The sequence below is a fragment of the Schistocerca americana genome, chromosome 2 (assembly GCF_021461395.2).
Source record: "Schistocerca americana isolate TAMUIC-IGC-003095 chromosome 2, iqSchAmer2.1, whole genome shotgun sequence".
Taxonomy (NCBI): Eukaryota; Metazoa; Arthropoda; class Insecta; order Orthoptera; family Acrididae; genus Schistocerca; species Schistocerca americana.
The window spans coordinates 922,704,999-922,732,413 of NC_060120.1; the positions used below are offsets into that span (position 1 = coordinate 922,704,999).

General features: G+C 44.3%; 2 protein-coding genes across 2 annotated transcripts in view; both read left to right on the plus strand.

The window, feature by feature from the left end:
- Positions 1-14,779, plus strand: part of LOC124594552 (UDP-glucosyltransferase 2-like) — a 40,527-nt gene extending 25,748 nt beyond the window's left edge. Inside the window, exons 4-5 of the mRNA XM_047132923.1 lie at positions 7,498-7,957; positions 14,759-14,779. Coding sequence (XP_046988879.1) covers positions 7,498-7,957; positions 14,759-14,779 — 481 coding nt within the window. The remainder of the gene's footprint in view (positions 1-7,497; positions 7,958-14,758) is intronic.
- A 248-nt stretch (positions 14,780-15,027) lies between these two features.
- The window catches only part of LOC124595861 (UDP-glycosyltransferase UGT5-like), a 52,633-nt gene continuing 40,245 nt past the window's right edge, over positions 15,028-27,415 (plus strand). Inside the window, exon 1 of the mRNA XM_047134768.1 lies at positions 15,028-15,246. Within this exon, the coding sequence (XP_046990724.1) occupies positions 15,069-15,246 (178 nt within the window). The 5' untranslated portion in view covers positions 15,028-15,068. The remainder of the gene's footprint in view (positions 15,247-27,415) is intronic.

Below are 27,415 nucleotides of genomic sequence, written 5' to 3' on the forward strand. Positions count from 1 at the left end.
CAGGATAATGCACGACGGCATGTTGCAGGTCCTGTGCGGGCCTTTCTGGATACAGGAAATGTTGGACTGCTGCCCTTGCCATAACATTCTCCGGATCTCTCACCAATTTAAAACGTCTGGTCAATGGTGGGCGAGCAACTGGATCGTCACAAAACGCGTTTCACTACTGTTGATGAACTGTGGTATCGTGTTGAAGCTGCATGGGCAGCTGTACCTGTACACGCCATCCAAGCTCTGTTTGACTCATTGCCCAGGCGTATCGAGGCCGTTATTACGCCCAGAGGTGGTTGTTCTGGGTACTGATTTCTCAGGATCTATGCACCCAAATTGCGTGAAAGTATAATCACATGTCAGTTCTAGTATAATATATTTGTCGAATCAATACCCGTTTGTCGTCTGCATTTCTTCTTGGTGTAGCAATTTTAATGGCCAGTAGTGTATTTCTGTTTGATGATGACACTAGCTTGGTACTTAAGGATGTTGTGAACAACGCTGGCGCTGTTTCAAGACATAAGTTCAAGACATAAGTTCATGGCTTATAGAAAATAAACTAAGGCTAAATCACAGTAGGACTCAGTTTCTATAGTTTCTAATGCACAATTCAACAAAACAAGACGTTTTAATTTTATATAATGGGAGTATGGTCAGTGAAACTGAGCGCTTCTGATTTCTGGGTGTTCAGATAGATAGTAGACTGTCGTTGATAGCCAACGTTCAGGATCTTGTTCAAAGACTTAATGCTGCCATTTTTACTATTCGAGCGGTACTTGAAGTAAGTGATAATTCGACACGAAAAGTAGTCTACTTTCCTTATTTTCATTCGCTTATGTCGTATGGTGTTATATTTTGGGGTAACTCTTCCCATTATAAAAGGATATTTTTGGCTCAAAATGGGCGGTTCGGGCAATCAGTGGTGAAAGTTAACGAACCTCTTCTCAATCCCTGTTCACGAGTCTGGGTATTTTGATATTGGCCTTTCAATATACACTCCTGGAAATTGAAATAAGAACACCGTGAATTCATTGTCCCAGGAAGGGGAAACTTTATTGACACATTCCTGGGGTCAGATACATCACATGATCACACTGACAGAACCACAGGCACATGGACACAGGCAACAGAGCATGCACAATGTCGGCACTAGTACAGTGTATATCCACCTTTCGCAGCAATGCAGGCTGCTATTCTCCCATGGAGACGATCGTAGAGATGCTGGATGTAGTCCTGTGGAACGGCTTGCCATGCCATTTCCACCTGGCGCCTCAGTTGGACCAGCGTTCGTGCTGGACGTGCAGACGGCGTGAGACGACGCTTCATCCAGTCCCAAACATGCTCAATGGGGGACAGATCAGGAGATCTTGCTGGCCAGGGTAGTTGACTTACACCTTCTAGAGCACGTTGGGTGGCACGGGATACATGCGGACGTGCATTGTCCTGTTGGAACAGCAAGTTCCCTTGCCGGTCTAGGAATGGTAGAACGATGGGTTCGATGACGGTTTGGATGTACCGTGCACTATTCAGTGTCCCCTCGACGATCACCAGTGGTGTACGGCCAGTGTAGGAGATCGCTCCCCACACCATGATTCCGGGTGTTGGCCCTGTGTGCCTCGGTCGTATGCAGTCCTGATTGTGGCGCTCACCTGCACGGCGCCAAACACGCATACGACCATCATTGGCACCAAGGCAGAAGCGACTCTCATCGCTAAAGACGACACGTCTCCATTCGTTCCTCCATTCACGCCTGTCGCGACACCACTGGAGGCGGGCTGCACGATGTTGGGGTGTGAGCGGAAGACGGCCTAACGGTGTGCGGGACCGTAGCCCAGCTTCATGGAGATGGTTGCGAATGGTCCTCGCCGATACCCCAGGAGCAACAGTGTCCCTAATTTGCTGGGAAGTGGCGGTGCGGTCCCCTACGGCACTGCGTAGGATCCTACGGTCTTGGCGTGCATCTGTGCGTCGCTGCGGTCCGGTCCCAGGTCGACGGGCACGTGCACCTTCCGCCGACCACTGGCGACAACATCGATGTACTGTGGAGACCTCACGCCCCACGTGTTGAGCAATTCGGCGGTACGTCCACCCGGCCTCCCGCATGCCCACTATACGCCCTCGCTCAAAGTCCGTCAACTGCACATACGGTTCACGTCCACGCTGTCGCGGCATGCTACCAGTGTTAAAGACTGCGATGGAGCTTCGTATGCCACGGCAAACTGGCTGACACTGACGGCGGCGGTGCACAAATGCTGCGCAGCTAGCGCCATTCGACGGCCAACACCGCGGTTCCTGGTGTGTCCGCTGTGCCGTGCGTGTGATCATTGCTTGTACAGCTCTCTCGCAGTGTCCGGAGCAAGTATGGTGGGTCTGACACACCGGTGTCAATGTGTTCCTTTTTCCTTTTACAGGAGTGTATATATATTCCTTACTGTTAACAATGTTAGCTTATTCCCAAGAATAAGCAGCTTTCAGTCAGTTAATACTCGACAAAAATCAAACCTGCATTTACATCGGACTTCCTTAACTCTTGTGCAGAAAGGTGTGCAGTATACTACAGAATCCATTTTCAATAAGCTACCACAAGAATTCAAGAATTTTAGCAGTAATCCATGCGCAATCCAATCGAATCTGACTCCTGAGGTATATTGTCGATTGTTGTTGTTGTTGTTGTGGTCTTTAGTCCTGAGACTGGTTTGATGCAGGTCTCCATGCTACTCTATCCTGTGCAAGCTTCTTCATCTCCCAGTACCTACTGCAGCCTACATCCTTTTGAATCTGCTTAGTGGACTCATCTCTTGGTCTCCCTCTACGATTTTTACCCTCCACGCTGCCCTCCAATACTAAATTGGTGATCCCTCGATGTCTCAGAACATGTCCTACCAACCGATCCCTTCTAGTCCAGCATCCAGTTCCGCACGCATACTCCCAGATATTTTACAGAAGTAACTGCAACCAGTGTCTGTTTCTCTATCATATAATCATACAATAAAGGATCCTTCTTTCTATGTATTCGCAATACATTACATTTGTCTATGTTAAGGGTCAGTTGCCACTCCCTGCACCAAGTGCCTATCCGCTGCAAATCTTCCTGCATTTCGCTACAATTTTCTAATGCTGCAACTTCTCTGTATACTACAGCATCAACCGCGAAAAGCCGCATGGAACTTCCGACACTATCTACTAGGTCATTTATATATATTTTGAAAAGCAATGATCCCATAACACTCCCCTGTGGCACGCCAGAAGTTACTTTAACGTCTGTAGACGTCTCTCCATTGATAACAACATGCTGTCTTCTGTTTGCTGAAAACTCTTCAATCGAGCCACACAGCTGGTCTGATATTCCGTAGGCTCTTACTTTGTTTATCAGGCGACAGTGCGGAACTGTATCGAACGCCTTCCGGAAGTCAAGGAAAATAGCATCTACCTGGGAGTCTGTATCTAATATTTTCTGGGTCTCATGAACAAATAAAGCGAATTGGGTCTCACACGATCACTGTTTCCGGAATCCATGTTGATTCGTACAGAGCAGATTCTGGGTTTACAAAAACGACACGATACTCGAGCAAAAAACATGTTCTCAAATTCTACAACAGATCGGCGTCAGAGATATAGGTCTATAGTTTTGCGCAGCTGCTCGACGACATTACAATGTCATCGACGAACCTCAAAGTTTTTATTTCTTCTCCATGGATTTTAATAACTACTCCGAACTTTTCTTTTGTTTCCTTTATTGCTTGCTCAATATACAGATTGAATAACATCGGGGATAGGCTACAACCCTGTCTCACTCCCTTCCCAACCATTGCTTCCCTTTCATACCCCTCGACTCTTAAAACTGCCATCTGCTTTCTGTACAAATTGTAAATAGCCTTTCGCTCACAGTATTTTACCCCTGCCACCTTCATAGTTTGAAAGAGAGTATTCCAATCAACATTGTCAAAAGCTTTCTCTAAGTCTACAAATGCTAGAAACGTAGGTTTGCCTTTCCTTAATCTTTATTCTAAGATAAGTCGTAGGGTCGGTATTGCCTCACGTGTTCCAACATTCCTACGGAATCCAAACTGATCTTCCCCGAGGTCGGCTTCTGCCAGTTTTTCCAGTCGTCTGTAAAGAATTCGCGTTAGTATTTTGCAGCTGTGACTTATTAAACTGATAGTTCGGTAATTTTCATATCTGTCAACACCTGCTTTCTTTGGGATTGGGATTATTATATTCTTCTTGAAGTCTGAGGGTATTTCGCCTGTCTCATACATCTTGCTCACCAGATGTTAGAGTTTCGTTAGGACTGGCTCTCCCAAGGCTGTCAGCAGTTCTAATGGAATGTTGTCTACTCCCAGGGCCTTGTTTCGACTCAAGTCTTTCAGTGCTCTGTCAAACTCTTCACGCAATATCATAACTCCCATTTCATCTTCATCTACATCCTCTTCCATTTCCATAATACTGTCCTCAAGTACATCGCCCTTGTATATACACTCTATATACTATTTCCACCTTTCTGCTTTCCCGTCTTTGCTTAGAACTGGGTTTCAATTTGATCTCTTGATATTCATGCAAGTGATTCTCTTTTCTCCAAAGGTGTCTTTAATTTTCCTGTAGGCAGTATCTATCTTACCCCTAGTGAGATAAGCCTCTACATGCTTACATTTGTCCTCTAGCCATGCCTGGTTAGCCATTTTGCACTTATTGTCGATATCATTTTTGAGACGTTTGTATTCCTTTTTGCCTGCTTCACTTACTGCATTTTCATATTTTCTCCTTTCATAAATTAAATTCAATATTTCTTGTGTTACTCAAGTATTTCTACTAGCCCTCGTCTTTTTACCTATTTGATCCTCTGCTGCCTTCAATATTTCATTCCTCAAAGTTACCCATTCTTCTTCTACTGTATTTCTTTCCCCCATTCCTGTCAATTGGTCAATTGTTCCCTTATGTTCTCCCTTAAACTCTGTAGAACATCTGGTTCTTTCAGTTTATCCAGGTCCCATCTTCTTAAATTCCCAGCTTTTTGCAGTGTCTTCAGTTTTAATCTATAGTTCATAACCAATAGATTGTGGTCAGAGTCCACATCTGCCCCTGGAAATGTCTTACAATTTAAAACCTGGTTCCTAAATCTCTGTCTTACCATTATATAATCTATTTGATACCTTTTAGTATCTCCAGGGTTCTTCCATGTATACCACCTTCCATGTATACAACCTTCTTTCATGATTCTTAAACCAAGTGTTAGCTATGATTAAGCTATGCTCTGCGCAAAATTCTACCAGGCCGCTTCCTCTTTCCTTTCTTAGCCCCAATCCATATTCACCTACTATGTTTCCTTCTTTCTCTTTTCCCACTCTTGAATTCCAGTCACCCATGACTATTAAATTTTCGTCTCCCTTCACTACCTGAATAATTTTTTTTATCTCATCATACATTTAATCAATTCCTTCGTCATCTGCAGAGCTAGTTGGCATATAAACTTGTACCTGTAGTAGGCGTGGGCTTCGTGTCTATCTTGGCCGTTCAAAGTTCTAGGGGACTAATGACCTCAGCAGTTGAGTCCCATAGTTTTCAGAGCCATTTGAACCATTTTTTTTCTATCTTGGCCACAATAATGCGTTCACTATGCTGTTTGTAGTGGCTTGCCCGTACTCCTATTTTTTATTCATTATTAAACCTACTCCTGCATTACCCCTATTTGATTTTGTATTTATAACCCTGTATTCACCTGACCAAAAGTCAAAAGTCTTGTTCCTCCTGCCACCGAACTTCACTAATTCCCACTATATCTAACTTTAACCTATCCATTTACGTTTTTAAATTTTCTAACCGACCTGCCCGACTAAGGGATCTGACATTCCACGCTCCGATCCGTAGAACTCCAGTTTTCTTTCTGCTGATAACAACGTCCTCTTGAGTATTCCCCGCCTGGAGTTCCGGATGGGGGACTATTTTACCTCCGGAATATTTTACGCAAGAGGACGCCATCATCATTTAATCATACAGTAACGCTGCATGCCGTCGGGAAAAACTACGGCTGTAGTTTCCCCTTGCTTTTAGCCGTTCGCAGTACCAGAACAGCAAGGCCATTTTGGTTAGTGTTACACGGCCAGATCAGTCAATCATCCAGACTGTTGGCCCTGCAACTACTGAAAAGGCTGCTGCTCCTCTTCAGGAACCACACTCTGAACAGATACCCCTTCGTTGTGGTTGCACCTACGGTACGGCTATCTGTATCGTTGAGGCACGCAAGCCTCCCCACCAACGGCAAGGTCCATGGTTCATGGGGAGGGGTATTGTTGATTACGTTAACATATATTCCTTGTCTTTTTTTGAATTCATAAACATTTTATTTCATCTGTTAGTACTTTTATGTTGTAATTTGCTCCTCAGTTTGGTCCTACGAAACTAGACGTGTAAAATAAAATAAATAAAAAGTCCTAATATTCCTCAGTTTACTGAGGATTTGCCTTGTCACTTTAACCGATGTGATGTGTTTTCAAATGTGATACGTGCAAATGATAATTAGTTCCATATTTACTGCTGTAAATACATCCTTTTATCCTTTTTTGTTTATGTCCTTGCCTTCCAGTTTAACCATACACACGACATGCAGTAACTCAAAATACACTCTTGTGGATTATCACTTTCGACTCCTTCAAGTATTATCACTTTTGGTGCAAATCAAGATTGTTACGTATCTCGAAAATGTTTGATAGGGAATCGTATTGTCGACAGGAAACTAGGTACAGTGCCACCTAGAAATGGATATTATTCACCCCTGCTGCTGCTCTCTGTTCAAATCATATGGTTCAAATGGCTCTGAGCACTATGGGACTTAACTTCTCAGGTCATCAGTCCCCTAGAACTTAGAACTACTTAACCTAACTAACCTAAGGACATCACACACATCCATGCCCGAGGCAGTATTCCAACCTGCGACCGTAGCAGTCGCGCGGTTCCAGACTGTAGCGCCTAGAACCGCTCGGCGCTCTCTGTTCCCCGCAGTGTATTACATTGAGGAATTAGGATCCTCTCCAAATAATGATACCGTCAAATTCAAGTATTTGTAAAATGGTGTCACCGTCCTTATGAAGGTTATTTTACCAACGACGATTCTAGAAATTGTGCTTCGTTCGAAATGTTTCAGTGTAGAAAATAATTTTTTACATCGAAACTACCAATGTTTAAAGATGGTGTCATTCAAGTAAACTCTGTAGGTTACGAACACTAACCTTTCTTCCTCATTTAAAATTTAAGAAACCATCATTCGCCGGCAGGGGTGGCCGAGCTGTTCTAGGCGCTACAGGCTCGCTACGGTCGCAGGTTCGAATACTGCCTCGGGCATGGATGTGTTTGACGTCCTTAGGTTAGTTATGTTTAAGTAGTAGTACGTTTTAGGGGACTGATGACCTGAGAAGTTAAGTCCCATAGTGCTCAGAGCCATTTGAACCATTTTGAACCAAAACCATCATTCAAAAAGTAATTTTCACTAAAAATATCTATTTATCTTTACAGTAAGCGAGACAACTTCGACTTGGTGATCATGGAGCGGATGCCATCCCAGGCTTTCTTCGGCCTGGTCCACAACGCGGGTTCGCCTCCGCTGGTGGGCATGATCACGCTGCCGGCGTTCGCGCCCGTCTACCACGCCATGGGCAACCTCATGAACCCGGCCTACTCGCCCGACGTCTGGGTCGGGTACTCCGACCATATGAGCTTCTGGCAGCGCACGTACAACGCCTACTTCCAGCTGAGGTTCTGCTACATGTGGTACTTCCAGATACAGCCGACCCAGGAGGCGATCATGAGGCAGTACTTCGGACCGGGACCACCGCCAGTGCACGAGACGGAGCGAAACGTGAGCCTCCTCATCATCAACAGACACTTTTCCGTCGACTACCCTCGCCCCCTTTTACCCAACATCCTGGAGATCACTGGTATCCATGTGCAGACGCAGACGAAGCCATTGGCGAAGGTAATCAGTGTTTTATATTCTTTCTTCCTATGTGGAACTTTCATAACGATACAAACACACTGCTGGTTTTTGTTGTATGGGCATTAGGCCGTAACCCAGTTCACGGGTATTGGATGCCACCACCCAGTCTCGCCTTATGCAAAATTGTAACAAACGGCTAGAAGCTCGGGGCACTGAATTACGTCTGCTGTGGGTTCACGGGTATTGAATGCCAGGATCCAGTCTCGCCTTATGCAAAATTGTAACAAACGGCTAGAAGTTCGGGGCACTGAATTACGTCTGCTGTTTGAGAAATACCGTCTCCTCGGCAGACTAAAAAGATATGTCGAAAGAATTTAAAATATTCATTTATGTTACTGGGACCATGTACATAGAACTGAATAGAAAAGTGAGGAATAAAACCCTAATCAAATTCTGTAAAACAATGGCAGTACCATCCGTGCTTTATGACAGTGAGTCTTGGACACTAACAGCTAAACGTAAGTCACGAATCCAAGACGCAGAAATTGTGGTGTCACCGCCAGACACCACACTTGCTAGGTGGTAGCCTTTAAATCGGCCGCGGTCCGTTAGTATACGTCGGACCCCGTGTCGCCACTATCAGTGATTGCAGACCGAGCGCCGCCACACGGCAGGTCTAGTCTACAGAGACTCCCTAGCACTCGCCCCAGTTGTACAGCCGACTTTGCTAGGGATGGTTCACTGCCTACATACGCTCTCATTTGCAGAGACGACAGTTTAGCGTAGCCTTCAGCTATGTCATTTGCTACGACCTAGCAAGGCGCCATATTCTTCAAGAATGTATTCTGAACAGATAATATTGTGAATCATGCACCGTCAAGAGCGACGTTCATCATTAATGGATTAAAGTTAACTAATTACGTCCGCTTTCTGAATTCTCATTCCTTGTCATGTTCCAGACCTCACGTCAATATAGTTCTTCCCTCCTCAAGCTAGCCTGCTTGAGCTAACACGGTGTTGGCTCTTCTGCTAACACAAAAGAAATATTTTTAAGAAGAGCAGGTAGCTATAGACTATCTGATACAAGGAATACAACAATCAGACTATAATTAGGACTTAAAAGCATAAATGATCAGATGAAGGAATATAGAAATAAATCGACAGGTCATGTCACAAGAATGAATGTGAACAGAATGCGTCAAGAGCAATGAATTATCGACCAATAAGCAAATGATCAAAAGGTAGACCAAGAAAGAGGTGGAAAGATTAAACACTAACTAAGCACCCACAATAGAGGAACTGAACGAGAAGTCATGAAAAGATAGAAGAGGAAATAGGAGAAGAATATTAATATCAGCTAGATCATGAGTCTATTGCATTGAAAAGATCTTGGAAAAATGTAAATGCTCAAAGAAAATCATTTAAAACTCATTCCATCAAGAAGCAATTCGTTTCACTACTAGATATGTTGTCATTGTTTCACATGATCATTCAGGGAGTGCGGCACTATCGACTTTTGTCTACATCTCTCTAAATATTTCGTGCATCTCCAGTGAGGAAAACTCCCATTTACACTTCTAGCATCTCTTGATTTCGTGCTTTATCAGTCCACGTTGTCCATCTATAGCCATAGACTATTATGTACTTAATCAGAAATAAAATGGCAGTACTTAGAAAGAGACCTTTCATTCCCGCAACAGTGCGTGGAATAGCATGATTTTCACCATACATAGACGTTGCTCGTGCTTCGGACGTTGTACATTGTTCATATTTACCTTGAAAGTGTCAACGAGCATGTTTCTTTTAACTATAAATTTTCATTCAGTCATTTCCTCATGTAAATCCTTTAATACCTAATCTGGTTCCGATTCATTAGTTATCAACTGTAGTCCATAAATAAACCATGGCGGATGGCTGCATCAGAGTATGACTGATTTAACATTTCCCTGCTGCTACTAGAGTATATAATATACCGTCAGGTCGTACGTTTTGAATATTTGAAGTGGTTTTGCAGTTTTAGTGAAATTTTCACTTGCCGTTAGACTGGCTGTGAAAACTCGTCAGCAGGTAAGAAAACATAATAAATTCTGCTTTCGATGCAATTTATAAACTGCTGGCAAAATGTGCAACACACTCAAGGACTGTGTTTAATTGCATGAACGTATAATATGCGCATACAAAGGTGTTGTAGTGTGTTATTTATTCGTCACATCCAGCAGCGATCAGATGGCGCTCAGGAGGTCTAACTGTTTTGAGTCTTCGTGCAGCGAATGTGCTGAGTTTACAGGTGAACAGTGTTTGCAGCATTCATTCTCGGGTAGCCGGTTGAAGACTGCGTACTCCTGTTGAACAACTTCAGACATTTGAACGGGGTCGCACTGCGAGCTTTCACGAAGATGGATTGCTCTGCATATTGCGCATAACCCACATCTACATTAATACACTAGAATCCACCTGCGTGGTGGAGGGTACTTCTAGCACTACTAACTGATTCCCCTTCTCCAGTTCAACTCGCGAATGGTGCGGGCTAAGAACAATTACCGGTAAGCCACTGTATTAGCTCTAATTTCTCGATTTTTTTCATCGTGGTGATTTCGAGAGGTATATGTGAGATTAAGTAATATGTCGTGCAACTATTTCCGGAAATTGGTCTCTCTAAACTTCAATAATTAACCTCTCCGCGATGTATGTAATTCCTCTCTTGTAACACTTGTCATTAAGTTTGTTGGCCATCTCTCTAACGCTCTCGCGCCAGCTAAATGATCCCATGACGAAACGCGCCGCTCTCCATTGGATCTTTATCTCCTCTGTCAGCTACTTCCTCCGTGGATGAGCTACATTTCTGTAAGATTCTTCCTATGAATCTCAGCCTGGCATCTGGTTTTCCCACTGTTGCACTCAGCCTCGTGATGCCAATTGAGGAGCTACTCGACCGATCGAAGAGTAGCGGCATCGGTCAAGAATACCATCTTACGACTGGGAGAGCGGTGTGCTGACCCCATGCCCCTCCTGTCGGCATCCTCCTCTGAGGATGACACGGCGGTCAGATGGTCCCAGTAGGCCGCTCGTGGCCTGAAGACGGTGTGCTTTTTTTTATATATGCACAATACATTGCATTTATTTAGGTCCAGAGACGGTGGTGCGTCTCTGCTTTCAGCAGTAGTCTGTGGAACATTCCCACACGCATTGATCACTTTCTGGAGTCTGCATAAAGCAGACGCACTTCAAGTTCGACCCACTGTGCGAGCAGCAATGGCCGACTGCACAGCATCGAGGGAAGAAAACAGGGAACATGTTGCACCTGCAGTGTCTCAAATGACCATTGGGAATTGTCTGCTTGCAACAGGACTAACAACACTTGTGGATCTGGCCAATCTGACACCACGACACCGACAATCTGGGCTACTCTTCTGTCGTGAAAGAGTTGACTTAAGAGTAGAATGGCGCTTTTCTGTATTCAATGATGAGAGTAGTTTCTGACTGCATGCGAGTGATGGACGTACGAGGGCTATTCAGAAAGTAGGGAACGTTTCCGTCTGACGCCGCTAGGCACGCGCTGATCCCATATATTTTCGTATGTGCGTGCTCAGCAGCTCAGTCGGAATCCATCCGTGACAGCGGGGCCGTCTCTGCGCTTCTGGTTTTTTTCGATATTCGAATCTGAAATGTGCGCTACATTCGAAAATCCCGCCAGTTGTGAGGTGCGGTCTGTGATACGGTTTTGTTGGCAAAACACCTAAAACATACAGAAATTTATCATGAACTGTGCGAAGTGTACGGAAATAACGTAATGAGTGAATGTTTCGTCCGGAAATGGTGCATTCGGTTTAAAAATGGCCGAAACAACGTTCATAATGAAGAGAAGAGTGGACGCCCGAGCATTGTGGCTGACTATCTTGTCGCTAAAGTTGATGGAACGCTTCGTGAAAACCGTCGCTTCACAATAATGGAGCTTTCGCTTTCTTTTCCACAAGTTTCACGGACTTTGTTATTTGAAATTGTCACTCAAAAGCTAGGCTACCACAAATATTGTGCCCGACGGGTGCCCAAAATGCTTACAGAGCACCATAGAGAACAGCGAATGGGGACAACGTTGACATTTCTGGAGGCCTACCACAAACATGGTGCTTCATTACTGGATCGAATCGTAACCGGTGACGAAACTTGGGTGAAACACGTCAATTGCGAGACAAAATTACAGTCCATTGAGTGTAGCACACAGGATCCCCCCAAAAACTAAGAAAATGTTTGCAAACCTTGTCAGCAAGGAAGTTGATGGTGACACTGTTTTGAGAAAGGCAAGGTGTGCTTCTTATTGATTTTCTCGAACGTGGAGCAACCATAAATTCTGCCTGGTACTGTCAAGCGTTGCACAGCCTTAGAAGATCACTTCAAAACAAACGCCGAGGAAAGCTGACGTCCAAAATTTTGTTTTTGCACGACAGTGCCCGACCTCACACGACAAACCGCATTACAGAACTCCTTAATGCATTCAAATGGGAAATTTTCTCTAATCCGCCCTTCAGCCCCGATCTTGCACCAAGCGACTTCCACTTGTTTCCCAAGATGAAGAACTGGCTTGCAACGCACTGCTTTGGTGACGACGTGGAACTCCAGGCGGGCGTGACTCACTGGCTGAACGCTCAGGTGGAAGAATTTTACGACGAAGGTATTTCAGATCTTGTCCACCGCTATAAGTGCCTCAATGTGTTTGGTGACTAAGTGGAAAAGTAGTATGTCAGTCGCTCTTTCAGATGTACGAGGGCAGTTCAATAAGTAATGCAACACATTTTTTTTCTCGGCCAATTTTGGTTGAAAAAACCGGAAATTTCTTGTGGAATATTTTCAAACATTCCCGCTTCGTATCGTATAGTTTCATTGACTTCCGACAGGTGGCAGCGCTGTACGGAGCTGTTAAAATGGCATCTGTAACGGATGTGCGTTGCAAACAACGGGCAGTGATCGAGTTTCTTTTGGCGGAAAACCAGGGCATCTCAGATATTCATAGGCGCTTGCAGAATGTCTACGGTGATCTGGCAGTGGACAAAAGCACGGTGAGTCGTTGGGCAAAGCGTGTGTCATCATCGCCACAAGGTCAAGCAAGACTGTCTGATCTCCCGCGTGCGGGCCGGCCGTGCACAGCTGTGACTCCTGCAATGGCGGAGCGTGCGAACACACTCATTCGAGATGATCGACGGATCACCATCAAACAACTCAGTGCTCAACTTGACATCTCTGTTGGTAGTGCTGTCACAATTGTTCACCAGTTAGGATATTCAAAGGTTTGTTCCCGCTGGGTCCCTCGTTGTCTAACCGAACACCATAAAGAACAAAGGAGAACCATCTGTGCGGAATTGCTTGCTCGTCATGTGGCTGAGGGTGACAATTTCTTGTCAAAGATCGTTACAGGCGATGAAACATGGGTTCATTACTTCGAACCTGAAACAAAACGGCAATCATTGGAGTGGCGCCACACCCACTCCCCTACCAAGAAAAAGTTTAAAGCCATACCCTCAGCCGGTAAAGTCATGGTTACAGTCTTCTGGGACGCTGAAGGGGTTATTCTGTTCGATGTCCTTTCCCATGGTCAAACGATCAACTCTGAAGTGTATTGTGCTACTCTTCAGAAATTGAAGAAACGACTTCAGCGTGTTCGTAGGCACAAAAATCAGAACGAACTTCTCCTTCTTCATGACAACGCAAGACCTCACACAAGTCTTCGCACCCGAGAGGAGCTCACAAAACTTCAGTGGACTGTTCTTCCTCATGCACCCTACATCCCCGATCTCGCACCGTCGGATTTCCATATGTTTGGCCCAATGAAGGACGCAATCCGTGGGAGGCACTACGCGGATGATGAAGAAGTTATTGATGCAGTACGACGTTGGCTCCGACATCGACCAGTGGAATGGTACCGTGCAGGCATACAGGCCCTCATTTCAAGGTGGCGTAAGGCCGTAGCATTGAATGGAGATTACGTTGAAAAATAGTGTTGTGTAGCTAAAAGATTGGGGAATAACCTGGTGTATTTCAATGCTGAATAAAACAACCTCTGTTTCAGAAAAAAAATGTGTTGCATTACTTATTGAACTGCCCTCGTATATAATAAAATATACTTCTTGCACTTAGTTTTTTTAATGCCAAAACGTTCCCTACTTTCTGAATAGCCCTCGTACATATGTACGATGTACACCTGGAGAGTGGCCTATTCCATAGTGCATTTGCCGACGTCACAGAGGTCCCACCCCTGGCTTCATGTTGTGAGGAGCCACCAGTTACAGCTCGCGCTCACACTTGGTATTTCTGCAGCCTACAGTAACCAGTGCCTGTTACTTTGCACAGGTTTTTATCCCCGTGCTACTTCTGTTTCTGCGACAGGAAGCTGATGACCTTCTGCAGCATGACAGTGCGCTCCACATACGACTGCTGCGAAGGAACGTGCCCTTTGCGGTATAAAACTGCCCTGGCCAGCAGGATCACCAGATCTCTCGACAACGAAAAACGTATCACACATGATGAACTGGGGACTCACTCGTTCTCCAGGGCCTACAAGAACCATTGCCGAATCACAACAAAAGGCCCCAGCTGCTTAAGATAATCGATCGCAGGATGCCGTTCGGCACCTTTACGGTCGTTTACACACAAGAATATTCGCCTGCTTTGCACTCTGTGTATCCGTGCGACTGTTTGGTGACCCTCTGTGCGAAATATGTGTTTTATTTGGACTTAATTTTTTATCATACATTCCTACAGTTATAGACTATCTGTCACGTCACTTGTCACTAAAATGAACTTGATCTTGAGAATGTCGCATTTCTTTTCTGGGAGTGTATGTTTCAGTACTTCAAACCAAAGAACTGACATTGGGGCCGGCCGCGGTGGCCGAGCGGTTCTAGGCGCTTCAGTCCGGAACCGCGCGACTGCTACGGTCGCAGGTTCGAATCCTGCCTCGGGCATGGATTTGTGTGATGTCCTTAGGTTAGTTAGGTTTAAGTAGTTGTAAGTTCTAGGGGACTGATGACCTCAGAAGTTAAGTCCCATAGTGCTCAGAGCCATTTGAACCATTTGAACTGACATTGGTTGTATATTCTCGTGGCTCTTCCAGGATATCCAGGAGTTTATTGACGGGGCAGAGCACGGTCTGATATACATGAGTCTGGGATCCAATGTCAGGAGCAGCGGTTTGCCGTGGCAGAAAGTCCAGGCCTTCCTGGACGCCTTTCGGGAACTCCCACAGCGCGTCCTCTGGAAGTGGGAGAACAAGACCCTACCCGGACAGCCACCAAACGTGATGGTCAGCAAGTGGTTGCCTCAGCAGGACATACTAGGTGAGCTCCGATTTCGGCTCCTAACAACCGCTTATTTATTTATTTATTTACACGTCAATTTCCGTAAGACCAAATTGAGGAGCAAATTTCCGAGGTCACAGAAGGTGTCAGTAAATTACAACGTAAAAGTAATAACAGATAAAAATAAATGTTTATGAACCCGAGAAAAGTCACTCCATAAGTTTAAGTAAACGCAATCAACAATACAACAAGAATCAGCTTAATTTTTCAAGGAAGTCCTCGACAGAATAAAGGAGTGACCCATCAGGAAACTCTTCAGTTTCGATTTGAAAACGCGTGGATTACTGCTAAGATTTTTGAATTCGTGTGGTAGCTTATAGAAAATGGACGCAGCAGTATACTGCACACCTTTTTGCACAAGTGTTAAGAAGTCCGACCCAAATGCAGGTCTGCATTCTGTCGAGTATTAACCGAGTGAAAGCTGCTTATTCTTGGCAATAAGCGAATATTGTTAATAAGAAATAGCAGTAAGGAATATACATATTGAGAGGCCATTGTCCAAATACCCAGACTCGTGAACAGGGGTGGACAAGAGGTTCATGAACTCACACCACTTATTGCCCGAACCGCCCGTTTGTGAGCCAAGAATATCCTTTTAGAATCGGAAGAGTTACCCCAAAATATAATACCATTCGACATAAGCGCATGAAAATAAGCAAAGTAATTTTCGTGTCGAACTTTCACTCATTTCTGATACCGTTCGCAAAGTAAAAAAGGCAGTATTAAGTTTTTGAACAAGATCCTGAACATGGGCTTTCCACGACAGCTTACTATCTATCTGAACACCTAGGAATTTGAACTGTTCAGATTCACTAATCATATGTCCATTCTGTGAAAAACTTCAGGTTTCGCTGAATTGTTTGTTAGAAACTGTAAAAACTGAGTCTTACTGTGATTTAGCGTTAGTTTATTTTTTACAAGCCATGAACTTAGGTCATGTACTGCACTATTTGAAACCGAGCCAATGTTGCACACAACATCCTTTACTACCAAGCTAATGTCGTCATCAAACAGAAATATTTTAGAGTTACTGGTAATACCAGAGGACATATCATTTATATAAATAAGGAACAGGAGTGGCCCCAACACTGATCCCTGGGGCACTGCCACTTGACAGTACCCTACTCTGACCCCACATCACAGCGTTACCAACATTGTGAATAATGACCTTTTGCTGCCTGTTGCTAAAGTAAGAGGTGAATCAATTGTGAGCTACTTCCCGTATTCCGTGATGGTCCAACTTCTGGAGCAATATTTTGTGATCAACACAATCAAATGGCTTAGTTAAATCAAAAAATATGCCAAGCGTTCGGAACCTATTGTTTAGCCCATCCAGTACCTCACAGAGAAAAGGGAATATAGCTTTTGGAGTTGTTAAACGACTTCTAAAGCCGAACTGTACATTTAATAGCAAATCGTGTGATATGAAATGAACAATTATCCTTACACACACAGCCTTTTCAATAACTTTTGCAAACGTTGGTGGCATAGAAATAGGTCTAAAATTATCTACATTGTCCTTTTTCCCATTTTTATAAAGCGGCTTTACTAACTGAGTATTTTAATCGCTCAGGAAACTGACCATACCTAAAGGAAAAATTACAAATATGGCTAAATACTCGGCTAACGTGTACAGCACAGTACTTTAATATTCTGCTAGACACTCCATCATAACCATGAAAGTCCTTAGTCTTCAGTGATTTAATTATTGACTCAATCTCCCTCTTGTCTGTATCACGGGGGAGTATTTCAGACATCCATTAGGAAAGGCATTTGCCAAGAAAGTTATATGATTTCTTGTAGAAACCAAATTTTTATTTAATTCGCCAGCAATGATAAGAAAATGATTGTTAAATACTGTACATATATCTCATTTTTCGGTGACAGAAATATTTTTACTACAAACTGACTTTATATCGTCGACCTTGTGCTGCTGTCCAGACACTTCCTTCACAACTGACCATAGGGTTTTAATTTTATCCTGTGAATTAGGTATTCTATTTGCATACCACATACTCTTCGCCTTCCTAATAACATTTATCAGCGTCTTTCAGTACAGTTTGTAATGGACTACTGTTGCTTGATTTTGACTACTTCTAACATTTTAGTCATTAATTTCCACTTTGTTCTAAAAGATTGTATTTATCATCTATGTTATCGGCACTATAAATATCCTGCCACTCTTGTTCCTTGACAAGGTTTAAAAAACTCTCTATTGCTGTTGGATTAACGTTACTATATAGTTTGTAATTAAATATGGCATTGGTTTGAGTACAAAAGCCTTTTAATGTTAAAACTTGTGCATCATGGTCTGAAAGGCCATTCACGCTCTTACTAACAGATTGTTCATCTAGTAATGAAGAATGAATAAAACATTGTCTATGGCTGTGCTACTGTTCCCCTGCACCCTAGTTGGAAAAAAGACAGTCTGCATCAGTTCATATGAATTTAGGAGATGTACCAACATCCTTTTTCTTGCACCATCATGTACAAGATTAATATTTAAGTCACCAAATGTAACTAATTTGTGGTACTTCCTACAAATTGAATCAAGAACACTGTCTAGCTTGAGCAGAAATGCTCTGAAGTCGGAGTTAGGGGACCTATAAACAACAAAAATTAGAAGTTTAATTTCACTAAATTCAACTGCCCCTGCACAACATTCAAATATCTGTTCAGTGCAGTGTCGTGATACATCTATGGACTCAAAGGGAATGCTATTTTCTACGTACATAGCCACTCTCCCACCCAGCAAGACACTCCTTGATAAACAGCCAGCTAAGCTTTATCCTGGCTTGCTTACTAAATGAAAATTTCAAGTCTCAGATTAATTTAGCAGACCTCATGTTGACACGTCAAGAGATATGTTGCTGGTAGGTATTCAACCGATATGATAAGTCATGGGATAGCGATATGCCCATATGCATACGGCGGTATATCGCGTACACAAGGTATAAGAGGGCAGTGCATTGGCGGAGCTGTCATTTGCTCTCAGGCGGTTCATGTGAAAAGGATTCCGACGTTATTGTGACCGCACGACAAGAGTCAACAGACTTGGAACGCGGAATGGTGATTGGAACTAGGCGTGTGGGACAGTTCAGTCCCAGTGTACTGATAATACCAAATTTCAGGCATTACCTCTCAACACGGGCAAAGCAGCCGACGCCCTTCACTTAACGACCGACAGCAGCGGCATTTCCGTAGAGACAACAGACAAGCAACTCTGCGTGAATTAACCGCAGAAACCGCTGTGGGACGTACGACGAACGTATTTGTTGGAACTGCGCGACGAAATTTTGCGGTAATGGACTATGGCAGCAGACGACCGATGCGAGTGCCTTTGCTAACAGGATGACATCGCCTGCAGCACCTCTCCTGGGCTCGGGATCATGTCGGTTGGACGCTATACGATTGGAATACTTTGGCCTAGTGAGTCCCGATGTCAGCTGGTAAGAGTTGATAGTAGGTTTCGAGTGCTGCGAAGACCCCACGAAGCCATTGACCCAAGTTTTCAACAGGGCACTGCGCAAGCTGATGGTGGCTCCATAATGGTGAGGGCTGTGATACATGTGACACACACTGTGTCCTCTGTCTAACTGACAGATCGTTGACTGGAAATGGTTATGTTCGGCTACTTGGAGACCATATGAAGCCATGGACATCATGTTTTCAAACAACGATGGAAATTTCATGGATGGCAATGTACCATGTCTCCAGGCCACAAATGTTTGCGATTGGTTTGAACAACGTTCTGGACAGTTCGTGGTTTCCCGGCATGAATTCCATTGAACATTTGTGGGATATAATCGAAAGGCCACAAAATGTGCACCGGCAACACTTTCGCAATTATGGACGGCTATGGTGGCAGCATGGCTCAATATTTCTGCAAAGGACTTCCAACGATTGTCACGTAGAGTTGCTGCACTACGCCGAGGAAAAGAAGGCCAAACACGATATTAAGACGTATCCCATGACTTTTGTCACGGCAGTGTCTTTAATGTCGCAGTTTTCTGAAACTATGGCCCGAACACGTAACTGCGGGGCAAGCACTCAGTCGCGAATTATTAGTTGTGTAGACCCGAACAGCTGTTATCTGCATTTCTTTTGCACTCCACTTGGCAGTTCGATTGTGCTACATTTTCTGAAACCGATAAATTACTCTATTGGTATACATGGAAAGCGGAAGTTGATGTTGAACTTCCTTGAGAAGCGAACATGATTTCAGTTTTGTTATATACTTTTGCGTGTGATCACAAATTTGTAAGAAAATTTAAATAATACTGTATACTATTCGTATTTCTAATTATTTAGCCTTGATCTGTCACAGATATTTTCAATCTATTTGTAGTACAATGTGTTTTACAAAGAAAAGTAAACTTGAGACGTAACTACGGTCAAAATATCTATCCATAGGGTGTTCATGTTAAATTACACTGAAGCGCCAAAGACACTCGTATAGGCATACGTGTTCAAATACAGAGATATGTAAACAGGCAGAAGACGGCGCCGCGGTCGACAACGGCTAAATAAAACAACACAGCGGTTGTTAGATCGGTTACTGCTGCTACAATGGCACATTATCAAGATTTAAATGAGTTTGAACGTCGTGTTATAGTCGGCGCACGAGCGATGGTACACAGCATCTCCGACGTAGCGATGAAGTGGAGACTTTCCTGTACGACCGTTTTACGAGTGTACCATGAGCATCAGGAAGCCAGTAAAACATCAAATCTCCGACATCGCTGGGCCGGAAAAGATCCTGCAACAACGGGACCAAAGACGACTGAAGAGAATCGTTCAACGTGACAGAAGTGCAACCCTTCCCTAAACTACTGCAGATTTCAATGCTAGGCCGTCAACAAGTGCCAGCGTGCGAACCATTTAACGAAACATCATCGATATGGGCTTCCGGAGCCTAAGGTCCACTCGTGTCCTCTTGATGACTGCACGACACAAACCTTTACGCCTCGCCTGAGCCCGTCAACACAGACATTGGACTGTTGATGACTGGCAACATGTTGCCTTGTCGGACGAGTCTCGTTTCAAACTGATGCCTTGCAATGTGTTGTTTAGAAGAGATCTCCACCCCGTCGTACTCTTACGAATTTATGGGCAGCCCTGCAGTATCCATGGTGTCAGTTCCCTCCAGCACTACTTCAGATAATACTCGAGTCCATGCCAAGTAGTGTTGCGGCACTTCAGCATGCTCGCCTGGTCAGGTGTACCAGTTTCTTTGGCTCTTCAGTGTATTTAGCCTTATTGGTACAGTATTTAAATACCAGAAATCAAAGTAGCTTTTTAATACCAGTTGCAGATTTTACTGCAGTAAATAACGAGCAAGAAAGTAGATGGGACACCATATCGCCCTTATGCCACAAACACATTGGTCTCATGACTGCGCGAAATACTTGAATAAAACTCAGTCAGAGCGAAGAGATTAAAATTATTTGTCATTGTGAAGTATGAGAGCAAAGTTTGGGCAGATATAATCACTGAAGTCTGCTAAATTGAGGCAGATGAGAGTTACATGGCAAGAAGTGATAGACTGTGAAAAAGGATCTTTTTGTGTGAATTTTAAAATTTTTCCGGACATTGAATTTCAGCTTGCAGCTGTCGACGTTTAATTCATCGGACGATATTTCGAGTGGGCACCTGCCAATCAACTCTAGATGAGCCACCCAATACGAAGACTTCCTCCGTTCCGCCATATGTAGCGCGCTGCGAGTTTGAGTTCATTCCCTTAAAATTCAAGTTAGAGGGTCCACACCTCCCGGCGGCAGCGCCCTCGCTAGTGGAACCGCGTGGCTCAACTCTCCTCTGTGTTACCGCTCGCTGCGGCCGATGGCGCAATCTGTCGTCTTCTTTTTTTTTTTTTTTTTGTCGTCAGTCTACTGAATGGTTTGATGCGGCCCGCCACGAATTCCTTTCCTGTGCTAACCTCTTCATCTCAGAGTAGCACTTGCAACCTACGTCCTCAATTATTTGCTTGACGTATTCCAATCTCTGTCTTCCTCTACAGTTTTTGCCCTCTACAGCTCCCTCTATTACCATGGAAGTCATTCCCTCATGTCTTAGCAGATGTCCTATCATCCTGTCCCTTCTCCTTAGCAGTGTTTTCCACATATTCCTTTCCTCTCCGATTCTGCGTAGAACCTCCTCATTCCTTACCTTATCAGTCCACCTAATTTTCAACATTCGTCTATAGCACCACATCTCAAATGCTTCGATTCTCTTCTGTTCCGGTTTTCCCACAGTCCATGTTTCACTACCATACAATGCTGTACTCCAGACGTACATCCTCAGAAATTTCTTCCTCAAATTAAGGCCGGTATTTGATATTAGTAGACTTCTCTTGGCCAGATATGCCTTTTTTGCCATAGCAAGTCTGCTTTTGATGTCCTCCTTGCTCCGTCCGTCATTGGTTATTTTACTACCTAGGTAGCAGAATTCCTTCATTGACTTCGTGACCATCAATCCTGATGTTAAGTTTCTCGCTGTTCTCATTTCTACCACTTCTCATTACCTTCGTCTTTCTCCGATTTACTCTCAAATCATACTGTGTACTCATTAGACTGTTCATTACGTTCAGCAAATCATTTAATTAATCTTCACTTTCACTCAGGATAGCCATCAGCGAATCGTATCATTGATATCCTTTCACCTTGTATTTTAATTCCACTCCTGAACCTTTTTTTTTTATTTCCATCATTGCTTGCTCGATGTACAGATTGAAGAGTAGGGGCGAAAGGCTACAGCCTTGTATTACACCCTTCTTAATACGTGCACTTCGTTCTTGATCGTCCACTCTTATTATTCCCTCTTGGTTGTTGTACATATTGTATATGACCCGTCTCTCCCTATAGCTTATCCCTACTTTTTTCAGAATCTCGAACAGCTTGCACCATTTTATATTGTCGAACGCTTTTTCCAGGTCGACAAATCCTATGAAAGTGACTTTATTTTTTTTTTTAGCCTTTCTTCCATTATTAGCCGTAACGTCAGAATTGCCTCTCTCGTCCCTTTACTTTTCCTAAAGCCAAACTGATCGTCACCTAGCGCATTCTCAATTTTCTTTTACATTCTTCTGTATATTATTTTTGTAAGCAGCTTCGATGCATGAGCTGTTAAGCTGATTGTGCGATAATTCTCGCACTTGTCAGCTCTTGCCGTCTTCGGAATTGTGTTGATGATGCTATTCCGAAAGTCTGATGGTATATCGCAAGACTCATATATTCTACACACCAAAGTGAACAGTCGTTTTGTTGCCACTTCCCCCAATGATTTTAGAAATTCTGATGGAATGTTATCTATCCCTTCTGCCTTATTTGAGCGTAAGTCCTCCAAAGCTCTTTTAAATTCCGATTCTAATACTGGATCCCCTATCTCTTCTAAATCGACTCCTGTTTCTTCTTCTATCACATCAGACAAATCTTCCCCCTCATAGAGGCTTTCAATGTATTCTTTCCACCTACCTACTCTCTCCTCTGCATTTAACAGTGGAATTCCCGTTGCACTCTTAATGTTACCACCGTTGCTTTTAATGTCACCAAAGATTGTTTTGTTTTTCCTGTATGCTGAGTCTGTCCTTCCGACAATCATATCTTTTTCGATGTCTTCACATTTTTCCTGCAGCTATTTCGTCTTAGCTTCCCTGCACTTCCTATTTATTTCATTCCTCAGCGACTTGTATTTCTGTATTCCTGGTTTTCCCGGAACATGTTTGTACTTCCTCCTTTCATCAATCAACTGAAGTATTTCTTCTGTTACCCATGGTTTCTTCGCAGCTACCTTCTTTGTTCCTATGTTTTCCTTCCCAACTTCTGTGATGGCCCTTTTTAGAGATGTCCATTCCTCTTCAACTGTACTGCCCACTGCGCTATCCCTTATTGCTGTATCTATAGCGTTAGAGAACTTCAAACGTATCTCGTCATTCCTTAGTAGTTCCGTATCCCACTTCTTTGCGTATTGATTCTTCCTGACTAATGTCTTGAACTTCAGCCTACTCTTCATCACTACTATATTGTGATCTGAGTCTATATCTGCTCCTGGGTACGCCTTACAATCCAGTATCTGATTTCGGAATCTCTGTCTGACCATGATGTAATCTAATTGAAATCTTCCCGTATCTCCCGGCCTTTTCCAAGTATACCTCCTCCTCTTGTGATTCTTGAACAGGGTATTCGCTATTACTAGCTGAAACTTGTTACAGAACTCAATTAGTCTTTCTCCTCCAAAAAATGGTTCAAATGGCTCTGAGCACTATGGGACTCAACTGCTGAGGTCATTAGTCCCCTAGAACTTAGAACTAGTTAAACCTAACTAACCTAAGGACATCACAAACACCCATGCCCGAGGCAGGATTCGAACCTGTGACCGTAGCGGTCTTGCGGTTCCAGACTGCAGCGCCTTTAACCGCACGGCCACTTCGGCCGGCTCTTTCTCCCCTTTCATTCCTTGTCCCATGCCCATATTCTCCTGTAACCTTTTCTTCTACTCCTTCCCCTACAACTGCATTCCAGTCGGCCATGACTATTAGATATTCGTCCCCCTTTACATGCTGCATTACCCTTTCAATATCCTCATACACTTTCTCTATCTGTTCATCTTCAGCTTGCGACGTCGGCATGTATACCTGAACTATCGTTGTCGGTGTTGGTCTGCTGTCGATTCTGATTAGAACAACCCGGTCACTGAACTGTTCACAGTAACACACCCTCTGCTCTACCTTCCTATTCATAGCGAATCCTACACCTGTTATACCATTTTCTGCTGCTGTTGATATTACCCGATACTCATCTGACCAGAAATCCTTGTCTTCCTTCCACTTCACTTCACTGACCTCTACTATATCTAGATTGAGCCTTTGCATTTCCCTTTTCAGATTTTCTAGTTTCCCTACCACGTTCAAGCTTCTGACATTCCACGCCCCGACTCGTAGAACGTTATCCGTTTGTAGATTATTCAATCTTTTTCTCATGGTAACCTCCCCCTTGGCAGTCCCCTCCCGGAGATCCGAATGGGGGACTATTCCGAAATCTTTTGCCAATGGAGAGATCATCATGACACTTCTTCAATTACAGGCCACATGTCCTGTGGATACAAGTTACGTGTCTTTAATGCAGTGGTTTCCATTGCCTTCTGCATCCTCATGTCGTTGATCATTGCAGATTCTTCCGCCTTTAGGGGCAATTTCCCACCCCTAGGACAAGAGAATGCCCTGAACCTCTATCCGCTCCTCCGCCCTCTTTGACGAGGCCGTTGGCAGAATGAGGCGGACTTCTTATGCCGGAAGTCTTCGGCCGCCAATGCTGATTATTTATCAAAATTTAGGCAGTGGCTGGGATCGAACCCAGGGCCGAAGACGTTTTGATTATGAATCAAAGACGCTACCCCCTTTTTTTTCCCCTTTTTTTTTTGCTACCGCTTTTTTTTTTCTTTTTTATTTTTTTTTCTTTTTTTTTTTTCGCGGGCAAGTGCTCTACCATCTTTTTTTTTTTTTTTTTTTTTGTTTAGACGCTACCCCCTTTTTGGACCACTTTTCTCCCTTAAAAAGCCCCTTAGGAAAATGGAACTAAAAAATAAATATTTAAAAAATAAAAAATAAAAAAAACTAAGTGCCACCGCCACTTGTCATCCTATAACAAAAAAATCTGATCCACTTCAGGCGTTGGCTCCTGAGTAAACCCGCCCCAGAGAGCTGCCTATAGACCAGGGGAAGTATGGGAATCAAGGTTAGGGCTATTCGTTGCCCCTTTTTCTTTTTTTTTTATATATGATTACATTTAGGGAGCGTGTACAAATGAGAATTCTAGTAACTAAGTGTTACAAGTAAGTGTTACAACAACAAAGGTGGCATAAAAGAGTAATCAAAAAAATAAAAATATAAACCACCGATGGAATTCTAACTAAAAGGTTTTTCAATAATGTAACTGGTTCCACTTGGAGCCTTGCCATCGTTATCTGAAATCTCCAATAGCGCCTTTGAAGGGCATCTGCAACGGAGGCATTCTGCTTCGCTAGTGCCGCAAGGAAAACAGTATCCTTGCAGCAGCTTGTCTCTTCCTTTGGTCATGGCTGACAAGACAGAACGTTGAGTCGTTAGTGTGATGCGGCACAGCACATTAACCACAGCCTGGCACTCCCCAGCTGAGTGGGGGGTTAACGAAAACGCTGCGTAAATAATTTGCGAAGAGCGTACGGTATTTCGGTGTGCGTTCGAGGGCATTGTGAGCATTTTGTAGGAACCACCAGTAATCAAGCTGCTCTTTCTCTCCGTCGCTAAAGATGTAGGCGACGGTAAGTCCTTTGAACCATGTAAGCGCATGATATTTTGCAGCCGGAAAGTAAGTTTCATCGGGACAGAGTAGGGTCTGCGGGTCAATCATATCAGGTGTGACCCGGAGGTAACAAGCCAGTATCTTCTGTGTTAGTCGCCAAACTCCGGACGATGATGCGCAAGTAAAACGATGTTCATCGGTATCCAAAAGGTGACAATCTGGGCAATAAGGGGAGTCTGCCAGTCCAATAGTGTGAAGTCGCTGGCGTGTGGCATATTTTTTGTTGGCGATCTGATACCACTTCGAACGCACCGTGGATGACAGAAAGTGGTGGTGTATCGTTTTCCACACTCTTGGCCAGTGAACCGTAGGGTACTTGTTTTCCACCACGTTATGGTGAACAGCCCGAAGAAGGTTGGTATAAAAATCTTTCGCCTTCGGTGGACGTGTGGCGGAGAGGTTCAAGCTGACATAGCTGTAATCAAGAATGAAGATCGACACATGGGAGAACTGTGGTGCGACGTGCGCAACCGACACCGGCGGGACGTTGGAGGCTGGCATCAGAACCTGTAGTAAACGACCCGTGAGAGAGGCATATTGACTTTTCCATCGTTTCCTCATGTTGCTCATGTAAAGGGCAGCTGCTCTCGCCCTGACGTTGACCAGTCCCAGACCTCCTTTGTGCACTGGGAGGGTAAGAGTGTCGTATCGTACTTTAAAGATATGACCTGCGGAAACGTAGTAACTGAAGGCCGCCTGAAGCCGGCGACCTATCTGCAGCGGTAGTGGGAGGACCTGTGCCACGTGGTTGAGTTTGGAGGCTACGTGGAGGTTCAAGTATTCAACACGTTGTAGCTGATTCAAGTCCCGGAGCAGGTTCTGTCGCACCATTGCGCGTATGATCTGTAATAACCGTCGGTAGTTTGCTGCAGCTGTTTTACGTACATCTTTCTTGAACGTGATGCCCAAATATCGCAGATCAGAAACTGGTGGGAGGGGAGCGAGGGCTTCCGGTCCGAGACCACGCCCAATGTCCAACGCCGCCGACTTGTTGATGTTCAGAAGACTGCCTGCGGCCCGTCCGTATCGCTCAATCCAGGTTAGTACACTTTGAACTTCGTCATTGGAACGAACCAGCAGTAGCAGGTCGTCAGCGTATGTCCTATAGCGAAAGGTGACGTCCCGCAGCGTGATACCAGATAGGCGGTGGTTAAGGCCCCCTAGGAGTGGCTCGAGTGCGATTGCATAAAGGTAGGTAGAAAGGGGACAACCCTGTCGTAGAGACCTCTTAATGGGTACTGGTCCTACCGTCCTTCCATTGACCTGGACGTGTGAGCTGGCTGCGGTCCAAAGACGCCGTAGGGTGTCGATGAGGCCCGGGGGGAATCCCATACAGTCCATCACTCGTAGGAGGAAGTTTTGGTGCACTCTATCAAAGGCGCGGTTGAAATCGACGGAGACGATCGCCGCTCTCAGACGGCACGCAGAAGCGATCGCTATTAAGTCCCTGCAGTCACCGGTGGCCATGTGTATGTTGACTTCTCCCCCCTGCGACGTCTGTTCTGGAGCGAGGATCATCGGCAAAGTCGTCTTAATACGGCTCGCCATAAGCCTGGTGAAAATCTTGTAATCGGCGTTCAACATTGTAAGCGGCCGATAGTCGTTAATCGATAGCCCTCCACCTGGCTTGTGTATTGGTATGAGGAGACCTTCTACAAACGCTGGCGGCACAACACAGTCTGGAGACATAAGTTCGCGGAACATTATAACCCAGCGAGGCATCATGATGTCACGGAAAGTCCGGTAGAATTCGATGGGCAATCCATCAGGTCCAGGAGATTTATTGGCCGCACCTTTGTCCACGGCGTCTT